Source organism: Mycena indigotica, assembly GCF_014461135.1.
Source record: "Mycena indigotica strain 171206Taipei chromosome Unknown Mind.scaff0006, whole genome shotgun sequence".
Classification (NCBI taxonomy): domain Eukaryota; kingdom Fungi; phylum Basidiomycota; class Agaricomycetes; order Agaricales; family Mycenaceae; genus Mycena; species Mycena indigotica.
Window position 1 is genome coordinate 3,786,308 of NW_023503005.1, and position 11,053 is coordinate 3,797,360.

The following is an 11,053-nucleotide window of genomic DNA, read 5'->3' on the forward strand; positions in this document are numbered from 1 at the left end:
TATCGCAATGTGCTTCATCTTCGAGTGGGCGTGTGGGTCATGCGTGCATGCTACCGTTCCTTGGTTGTCACAGAACAATGACGTTGGTTGATTTTGTGGGAATCCGAGTTCTTCGAGAATGTTGCGGAACCACAGTATGTCCTTCGCGCAATGTGTCGTCGCCAGATATTCCGCTTCGCAAGAAGACAGTGCCACTACTGCTTGTTGCTTTGAGCTCCAAGAGACTGGTGAATCGCCCACGAAGATCACGAAGCCAGAGATTGACTTTCTGTCATTGCCCATCCCCCAATCAGAATCACTGAGTGCAGTAATTGCCAACGCGTGTTGTTCCCGACCGCCTAGTCGAATGCCATGTGAAGTCGTCCCTCGCAAATATCGCAGGAGATGTTTTGCTGCGGTCACATGTGCGGGACCGTACCGCGCCATAAAGCGAGCCAATTCTCGGACCGTGTAGGAGATGTCCGGGCGTGTGCAAGTCGCCAGGTACATGCACCTTCCGACGACCGCTGCATACGGAAAGTCCTTCGCTTTGGCCACTTCTTCGTCGGAGGCAGCAGTGAGTCGGGTGCTTGGATCCATAGGTGTTTGCACAGTGTTGCTCTTCTCAAACCCAAAATCGCGCAGTATTGTTTCAGTGAAGGCTTTTTGGTGCAGATGAATCACTTTGTTTGCTCGGTCACGTTCGACTGCACAACCAAGATGCAGTTTGGGTTCGCCATTGTCGGTTATTTCGAATTGAGCTGCTAATGCCGCAACAACTGCATCGGATTCGATTTGGGAGGAGGACACGATCAGCATATCGTCTACGCTTGTCATTATGATTGTCAACGCTTCGCCCTGTCGCCGTATGTAGACACTCCAATCAGACTCAACGCGTTTGAAGCCGATGACTTCTAATCTCTGGTTCAACTCCAGATACCATTGACGTCCTGCCTGTTTCAGCCCGTATAGTCCTTTGAGTAACCGCCAGAAACCCGAACCCGCTATTTCAGGTTTGCGCATGTAGATTTCTTCGTCCAATGGACCGTTTAAGAAAGCGGTTTTGACGTCGACCTGCCGTAAGACCATATCGCGCATAGCGGCCAGAGTAAGGACGAAACGAATAGATTCCCATCGAGCCACCGGTGCGAACGTGTAGTTGTAGTCTTGGCCCGAAATCTGAGTGAACCCCTTTGCAACTAGTCTCGCTTTGAACCGCGAGATATGTCCGTCTCTGTCTCGCTTTATGTGCAAGACCCACTTGCAAGCGACAGCTTTGCGGCCAGGAGGAACTGTTTCGACTTCTACATAGACTCCTTTTGCTCGAAGGGACTCCAATTCTTCGAATATCGCGATAAGCCATTGAGGCCAGTACTTGGAATTTCGTGCCTCTGGTATTGAGTTCGGGTCTTTGGCGTCAGGATCATCGATTGGTTTCGTGAGTGCTGAATAAATCGCTTCGGACTTCTCGATTGCTTGTGCTAGGTCTGGAAGGTCCGCTGGTTCACATTCGATTTCGAGTTCGTCGCCTGACAGCAGGGCGGATAGGATATGATCTTCCGATATGGTGAAGTCCTCCCCCCGCTCGTCCAATGTCGCGTGGTCGATGATGTAACGAGCAGGCACGCGATGGACTCGTGGCATCTTGCGTTCCGCAAGCGGAGTGTCATCGATAGGCTCTGCATCGGGCATAGGGACGTCGTCGTCAACAGCTCTGATGTATGTTAGGTATTCGTTAGCGAATCCTAGATGCGTTAACGCACGGCGCAGAAGCAATAGGCGCATTTATTTCTTCCATTACTTCGTCTAGTACCCTCTTTACGGGTCTGTGGAATGTAATGTGTCAGCTGCATAGACCCAGTGTGTTTTACACATACTCGGGTGTTGCGCTTCTTTGTAATGGTAATAAAGTCTCGTCCGGATTAGAGGGACCCCTGGTTAGACAGGTTAAGTGTTGCTCAACCGTTAACGGTCGGACGTACAAGTTCTCTGGCTCGAAGGTGGGTCTTTCGACCGCCTTGGGCATTGATTGTTGCTCGAAGGTGGGTCTTTCGACCGCCTTGGGCATTGGTTCTCGCTCTCGGAAATGCTCCTCAATTTCCGAGGGCAAGTCCTCCCACAACTCTCCAGTCATCGATGTCGAGGGTGGAATTTCTGGAAAGCCGTGGAATTCGATATCGCGTCGTGGTCTTATTGTCTTGGCCTTGGGAAACCAGATAAGGTAACCTTTGGCGTCCCTCGCATACCCGACAAATTTACCCTCTTCACCTCGCGCCAAAAACTTCATCTGTTCGGTGGAGTTTGGTTTCCGGACAGTTACCAATGCTCCGAATGGTCGTAGATGGGATAGGTCTGGCTTGTGCTTGAACCAACTTTCGAACGGGGGTTGAGCCATCGTCGTTGGCTGAGTGGGGAACCCGATTCTTGATGTGCACGCAGGCCTGTACCGCAAGTGGCCAGAACCAGGTGGTGAGCGAGGCGTCAATTAGCATTGCGCGTGTCATGTTTTGGATAGTTTGATTAAGTCGTTCCGCAACGCCATTTTGTTGTGACGCGTCTGGAACTGTCTTCTCGTACGAGATGCCGTTTTCGAGACAATAGTTTTTGAATTGGCCGTGAATAAGTTCTGGAGCGTTGTCAATGCGAAGGAAGACGATCTGGACGCCCAGTAATTTCTCCGCAGCGAGTCGATATTCATTGAAGCACTTCAGTGCCTCGTCCTTGGTTTTGAGGAAATAAACAGAAGCGAATCGGCGGTAGTCGTCAGTGAATGTGATGAAGTATTTGAAGCCACCGTAGCCAGGGGGAAAAGGACCACAGATGTCGGAATGTATACGGAATAGAACACGTTCAGCACGGTTGGAAGCTTTAGAAGGGAATTTCAGTCGTTTAATGTTGGCTAATGCACACACCCGACAGTCCTTGATATTGACTGAATCAACAGGAAGCCCTAGAGTCGCCCGTTTGAGCCCTTTTTACGTCTAGATGGCCCATTAGACGGTGGAAAAAAACCGCCTGTTTGGCCTCGTCATTGACGTTTGTGCCAAGGATGCCTGACGTTGATGGCGTTGTCGAATTGATGAGTTCCTGCGCAAACTCTGATTCCGCGGGATCAATTGTCGCATTGGTGACAATTTGGGACAGATTTGCTGCCGCGGGAGTTTCGCCCTGATCCTCGATGGTCACGTTCATCTTGTATAAGCCTCCAACTATCTCGCCAGACGCAAACGGAAAGCCTTCTGGAGTGAAGTATTGGATGCGCCCCCCCCCGGTTTCCGTTTCCACACCTCTCAAATCCAATTGTGTCCCAGAGATGAGGTTGCAGCGGGCCGTAGGGATGTGGAGCACGTTGCTAATTGAGAATTTCTTGTCGCCTTCGTGAGTTCCTTCGAGCACTACCTGTCCCTTTCCTAAAGCTTGTGTAGTGAGATTTGTTCCAAAGCCATAGACATTCACCGGGTTCCGAAACGATCTATAGCCTTGGAACGACGACAGTTTATTGAAGACGTGGCGAGAAGCTCCAGTGTCGTGATAGATGTTGTCGGTGCGTGATGTTTCTTCGACTGGTGCTACATTGACTGCGTTGACCCAGACGTCCCCTTCATCATCTTCTTCATCTTCAACAACCAGAGGACCGCTCATAAACGCATAATCCACTCCCACAGTCTCGTTGCTAATCACTGCCAAGATGTCTTCTTCGTTATCCTCTGTCCAGTCGAGCATGCCCGCGAATCGGTCACCGCCACCTTGTCTTGGTGGCCCTTGGCTTTGGGCATTTTGACGTGCTTGCCGTCGGCGCTCTGCAGTCCGTTGGTCCGGTGGAAGGTGAATGTCCCGCGCGCCTCTATAGTTTCGAGGATACTGACCCTCCTTTCCTCCCTTGTAAGCCACGCAGTCTTCTTGTCGGTGTCCAACTGGGTTCCCACACTCGACATTCTCGCAAAACATCCGACCACCGATTGAGTTGGATTGGGAGGAGTAGTAAGGTGTTGGCGGTCCACGACGCCGGTCATAAGGGCCAGCACGTCGGTCGTTTCTCTGGTGCGTTCTATCAAATCTGCGTTGAGATTGATTTGCTGTCTGAGCTAATGACGCGCTTGGGACAGCTGCGCTTTCATCTGCGTTTGGTGTCGATCCATTTGGGCTTGAAGTCGGCACTGGAATCTTCTTGTTCCCTTCTTCGCGTTGCAACCGTTCGACCACTACTGCTGAGCTCAGTGGTTTGCCCAATTTCTCGCTATTCGTCATCTCTTCCAGCAACGAATCACGACAGTATTGCCACTTGTCGTCTTGCGGCATATTCGTGATCAGGCTTTTCGCAAATTCGTGGTCGGGCATCATCGTGGGATCGGCTCGTCGGAGTCTCTGGTACTTCGACAGCATTGTGACTCTCCACGCAATTGGATTCATGGAGCCGCACATGCACGAGGAGATTTCGCCTTTCAAGGTAACGGCTGTCAACGTGTTGGTTGGTTCGTACGCATTTTTCAATGCGATCCAAGCCTCGCGTGCTGACTTGCAGTCTTCTACAACGTAGAGTTTTGCCATAGGAACAGCTTCGACGATTATCGAGAGCGCTCGCTTGTCTTGGATCAACCAAGCCTCTGCGGCCTTCTTCGCCACATTCACCTCAACCTCGTTGCCTCGAGTGGTTATGGTGGTCTTGTCTCCGTTAGCATCGAGGCCCGTGAAGGTCTGACTCAGAGTCAGCTTGGGAATAACAGGTGGGTTGTATTCTTCGCCGTTGATATACTTCCAGTAACCTGCTGCATCCAGTTTGCATTTGGATTTTGCTCGGAATTCCGCATAGTTGTTGCTACCGTCGCTGCCTTCAACGATAGGGGTAATCTTGAGTGCTCGCCACTCTTTTTCGTTGTCTGCGGACGCCATGAATAAGGATTGGTACGGGAACGTGGTTGTTTGTGGGGGTCAGAGGTGTGGCTGAAGTTGGTTTGTCGACGACGGATTGGTAGAGTTGGATACTAGGGGTTGCTTGCTTTGGTGTATTTGCAGGCTGAATTCAGTTCTTGGTGCACAGATTTCAGCCGGGGCCCATAACCTGTGAGAAATGGTATTGATGTAAGGTGTACAGGGACTGGTACGACGAGAGAGGCGATAGATTAGTACATGGGTAAGTAGGTATGAACAGGGGTCATACCTGGTACGACGAGAGAGGCGATAGAGGGGCTCTCTCGTCGTTCAGGTCAGATCTAAGACTTGATCAGTAATCCCACCAGATTAGATAGCCAGGTTATCTGGCACGTTGCGTCAATCTCTGACAGTTGTGTTTTAATATATAAGACAAGTATAATCGTCCGTGCCTGTGGCATGGAACATAATAAGAGGCTTTTGCAGCGCCCACACGGCTGCTCGCCTGCGGCTTGCAGCCGGCGGGCGGTATCCAAGGGTGGTCACGTGAATTTCATGTGTGTCCACATGACTTTTTGCGTGACTTTCTGTCAATGCCGGCACTGAGCTGTTTTCATATTATAGATACCGCAACAAGTAAGGTAGGGGCCGTGGGAACCCCGCACGTTGACTAAGCTGATTGGATCAGATTGATGCGCCAGTGGTGGGCGGGAGGGCGGGGCTATATTCAACAAGTAAATATGTGGAAAAGGATCTTAGACTACCCCTCTACATTTGTTAGGTCCGTACTGGGGTGTAGCTTAAGGTATTTTCTCGGCTCATCACCCCAAATGATGGCGCTGGGACGCCCGGTCCGAAGCCCCACGTGACGCCGGATCAGCGGAAGTAACACATGTCACATACTTTCCCACCGCCGAAAACGCGTCGCACATGGGCAAGAACATCAAACGGGCACGCGCCAGCCGTGCCAATGGTGCAGCTGCTCATCACACCGCCTCTCGCACATCTGCCAACGGGATTCCAGGTGCGTGTGCCATGTCAATTGAGAACGAGCGGCAAGACTGACATCTCTTTGCTTCTCAGATGCACTTCTGACAGAAAACAACATGTGGGAGGTCGAGCTTGGACCAGAGTTCCCATTCGTGGATGATGCGGTCACGAGCTCAGATGACGACAACAACAACAACATCGAGGTTCTCGGGAGCTCACCAGTGGGAGATGAGGATGCAATGGAGGAAAGCTTGGCGACATTCCGGGCATTCCTCGAAAATGCTCAGCAAGCGGCTCTAGATCGGGCTCTCAAAGATGAAGAGAAGACGCGGATTAACGCGCTGGGTCAGACACGGCCGATAAAATACAGCGGCAAAGCTTTACGAACGGGAAGCAACGACACGCGCAACTGGCTGTCCAGACAATGGCCAAGAAGAAGAAGATGAAAACATTCGACAACGCCTTCGCGTTCATGATGCGGAAGCCCGAGAAACAGCAGCGTAAATCGGGTGGGCAGGAAACAGTCGCAATGGATGTGGATGACGAGCCTTCAACGGAGATGGAAGTCGACACTCATGGGCATTCTGCCACGGACCCGGACAACAATAACATTGAAGAGGTGCGTGGCAGTCCTGCCTGTTTCAAGTTCTACACGCTAATTAACTTGCAACAGGTCTCTGAACCATCCACCATTCCCACTCGCGCGCTCCTTCGACAAACTCGCTTCCTAGCTGTCCACCATCGACAACTTCTGCTTCAGCTCCCACCACATTAGCTTTCGGGGAGCACTCTGGGATCGTGCATGGACCCCGTTAATCTGGCCCATGTAAATCTCCGTGGGATGCTTGAAGCGCTTGAGTCTAGCATGGCACCCGACCGCTCTCCCGAATCCGCTGCTGAACGAGCGCTGAATCGGCTCCATCACCAAGACTTTGTGGCTCTGCGCCGTGCGGCTGCCCAGCTCAGTGTCCTGAGCAAGGACAAGAAAGCAGATGTCGTGTTTCGGACACGTCTGGTCTCGATGCATGGCACCCTCAATATCTATCTCAGCTCCGCGTTTAACTACACCTGGCGCCAGGCTTCAACTCTCATCGCCCATTCGCAGGGCCTTGGGAATCATCATGCCCGTCGCATCCGCGACTGGCTTCACACCTTTCTGTCAACTCGAAAGCTACCGGTGCACATTATTAGTGTAAATGACGGCGACTCCCTTTTGGATGACGAAGACTTTGCACTTGCAATCAAATTGCACCTGCAGACAGTTTGCGCGAAGAACAAGCACTTCCGAGCTCAAGACATCGTCGATTTTGTGGCGTCTGCAGGAATGCAGGAACGACTGGAGACGGCGGGCATTCAAAAGAGATCGATTTCTGTCCGCACCGCTCGACGTTGGCTTAAGCGGATGGATTGGCGGTTTGGAGCTCGGAAAAATGGGATGTATGTTGATGGACATGAGCGCGAGGATGTGGTGGCATATCGAGCCGCATTTGTGAAGTGATGGATAGAGGAGTATGAGCCGAGAATCATCACCTACGACAACGATGGCAAGGGAGGCAACACGACCGAATGGTGACGCCTTCAAGCTGACAGGAAAGTACATCGGACAAAGGCTCCAACTCATTCCCGTCACGCATGATGAGTCGACTTTCTACAAGAATGACCGTCGCAAGGTTGGATGGATCAACACCCTGGTTAAGCCGACACCAGAAGCAAAGGGCGAAGGGGACTCAATAATGGTTTCCGACTTTCTAGTTGCGCACTGGGGTCGTCTTCGATTGGATGAGTGCGTGATGCCTTCCTGCTTCACTTTTTTTTGACATTTTACAGCTGGGAGGCTCGTCTCTTCTTCCGAGCAGGTAAAAATCGTGACGGTGATGAGTGCGGAGTGGGGGACAAAGCAAATGAGCCTCTAACTAACCAAACCAACAAAAACAACCAAAACTCCACTTGAGATAGAGAGAAAGTTGTATAATGTCGAGTAGGAAAAGTCACAAAACCCAAAATATCGTCGACTCCTTGTGCGAGAACAGACCCCTGTGAACAGAGCCTTGGCACAAATGTGTAAGGTTGTAGGGTTGATACGAGTTTCTTGCGAAAAACGTTGATTTGTTGTGCCCCAAAGCGTACTATCGACGAAACTCAGCAATAGAGAAGCGCCAATACGATGCCCGGAGAGTTTATACTCGTTGGATCAGGACTAACTGCCTTAAACCCTCTGAGTTGTCTCGAGTCAGGAACTAACTGCCTTAAACTCTCGACCAGCAACCGAAACCCAATAAACAGCAACCGGAACTCTTGTATTCAGCAACCGAAACCCTCAACCAATAATCCTTCCGACGCGATAATACTATTTCGAAAGAGCTAGCAAGATAGATTTGACGAGCTAGATCCCCAGATGCCCTAGTAGAGCGGGGCAATCCGTGAATCCCCCAAATACAAGACAGTGATATAAATACTAAAACGAAATTGATAGAATCAAGGAAAATCTCGAGTAAGAAAAGTCGTCCATGTGCATAATTGTATAGGTATCGTTTCGCCATACGGCCTAGAGTCGAAAATCCAGGTCCAGATGACTGGTATCGCGTGTATTGGAGTCAATGACCTGTGTAAATCTTCCGTGTTCACGACCATCTAGTTTTGCTTGTGAAGAATCCCTCGATCTTGAGTAGGATAAGTGGATAGCTCTGCTTCCCAGCTTTCGATTGACACCCATAACTCGTATCTTGTGCGTATGGCCTCAGCGGTAGTTGTCCCAACTCTCCTGGCGCATTTCCAATGTTCAGATGATCAGTTCCTCGACAGTGTTTTAGAGTCGCCGTTGATCACAGGTCCAGGCCCCAATCAATTGAGTAGGTTTTCGCCGTTCAACCGTCCCTTGGCACTCCCGATCCTCCAGCATGATCCGAAACCACGTTCCAATGATGTCAGTCATCGATACCAACAGAGATAGGGGTGGCCCTAGTCTAGGAGTTGTCGATCTCGAGTCTCCACTGAGCGCCAAACCGAATATGCCTTTTAGAATACACTCCCTTTGGGTATTTTGCATAGAATTGGATGGATTCTAGCGAGAAACGGGCTCTGCGAACTTTTCCTAGTCAAGATTTTGGAATCACCATGAGCGATTTGATAGGATTTGACTGGATTTTGATAGGTTCTTGTGCAGGTAACTCCCTAGTTGACCATTCGGGACTCATGTCAACTCTGAGACGTGCGCTGAGCAACAAAATCGACAAAAATAGTCGTTTCCTGGTCTGTCCCAGACTGCGGCTTATCAACGGCTACTTCACGAATGACGAGCTGCTTGCCCATGTCGATAACGCAATCAACATCTTTGAATCGAAAACGCACAAGTTCGCCACTGGCCTATTCCTCTTCGACAACGCGCCAAGTCATCAAAAACGCGCCGCTGACGCCCTTTCTGCCCGCAAGATGCCCAAGGGACCCCACGCAACATGGACCAACACAGCCAATGGTCCGAAGATGCGCCCCGGACGGATGGCGGATGGATCTGTGCAGCAGCTCTATTGGCCCGCAGGCCACCCGACGATGCCGGGCTGGTTCAAGGGCATGGAGCAAATTCTCTGGGAGCGTGGCCTCTATCGCAATGGGATGAATGCGCAGTGCCCAGGCTTCAAGTGCCAACCCAACGCGACTGATTGCTACTGCCGGCGAGCAATATTCTGTCAGCCCGATTTTGTGGCTCAGAAATCAGCACTACAGGAACTTCGTTGAAGGCCGCAGACATGTCTGCGACTTCTATCCAAAATATCATTGTGAACTGAATTTTATAGAAATGTACTGGGGCGCAGCAAAGGCGATTTATCGTAAATCTGACAAGACTAAAACAATCGATGAAATGGAGGAAAACATGAAGAACGCACTGGATGCTATTCCACAGCTATCAATCTTACGGTGTGCTTTCAATTGTGCCCTTATTCTCAGCTAATTGTAATAGATATGCAAATCGTGCAGCACGCTTCATCTCCGCTTACTCGGGTGGCCTTAACGGTGAAGAGCTTGCCTATGTGCAGCGCCGCTACAAGGGCCATCGTATGCTTCCTCAGTTTATGATTGACCAAGTAAAGGCATCTATTGCTCATATCAAGTAATATAATGTTGTTCACATAGTTTTTGAGCCATAATATAGAAATTAAAAATTTCTTGTGCCAAATGATGGCGCTGATGCCATCAATTGATGGATTAGTCAACGTGCGGGGTTCCCACGGCCCCTACCTTAAGTACACTAACTACTAAGACGCGGTGGCCGGGCCGTCGAAGCTGCCTGGCCGCTCGGTGGTGGTCTGTGCCGGGTTTGGGGTCGGGGCGGAATATGGTGTAGCGAACGAAGGGCGGAGAAGGGGTTGACGGGACTTACCTGTGCTTTCGATCTGAAGTGTTTTACTTGCCGGTCAAGATTTTACCTGTAGTTTTACCATTATTATTCAAAGTCAAGTACAGGCTGAGCCAAGGTAATTAGATTGAATCGGTCACTGGGACTTTATAAGTCATCCGTCCTGAATGATTGATGTTTACATAACCTACGCTTCACATTTGACCGTAACAAATTCAAAAGAGGAAGTCCATTGGGTTAGGCGAAGAACTTATTCAGCGAAACCAGCGGATTACTAGTAGATTAACCTGGAAAGTCGGGTTTAGATCTATGATATCTCTGAGTAGCCCGCTGAGATCTCCTCTTGACGATGATATCTTCGGCCTTTGTCCATATATTTCTCGTTCCCCGCACCTCAGCGAACCACTCCGATATGATATCCTCGTCAAGGGTTTCGTCAAGGATGACCACCCGATCGTCAAAATCAAGATCTTCCTCTAGTTCCTCATCGTAAAAATCAGAGTCGAAAGCGATAAGCACTTGTATGCTGGTGCAAGTTGCTAATATCGCCTCAAGATGTTGACGCATGATTTTGTGTGCCATGACAGAGAGGTGGGTGAGAGCTGGCAGCCTGAAAATGCTACTAGCAACCGCGTCTACTCCAGGCACTTCTGATACCGCCCACATGACGAGGTCGAGATGGGTCAGTCCCAGCCACCGAGATGGTTCAGTGGGAATGAGATTGAATTGCTTGAATTCTATTGAAAGTTGGGAAAGCGGGAGGAGACTAAGCGCCGGAAAAAAATCCGGAAAATCAAGGGAGTTCGCCCAGAACGCGAGTATTCGCACATTCGTGCAAGTCATAGCAATCGTTCTCGCTTGTAC

At 50.3% G+C, this 11,053-nt stretch overlaps 1 protein-coding gene across 1 annotated transcript; it reads left to right on the forward strand.

The window, feature by feature from the left end:
• Window positions 1-6,703: 6,703 nt before the first annotated feature.
• On the forward strand, window positions 6,704-7,336 carry MIND_00766700 (RNF220 domain-containing protein; the record flags this gene model as incomplete). The annotated part of the gene is made up of 1 exon (XM_037364360.1): window positions 6,704-7,336. The coding sequence occupies one exon, from the start codon at window positions 6,704-6,706 to the stop codon at window positions 7,334-7,336; it is 633 nt and encodes a 210-aa protein (XP_037220004.1).
• Between the last annotated feature and the right edge of the window lie 3,717 nt (window positions 7,337-11,053).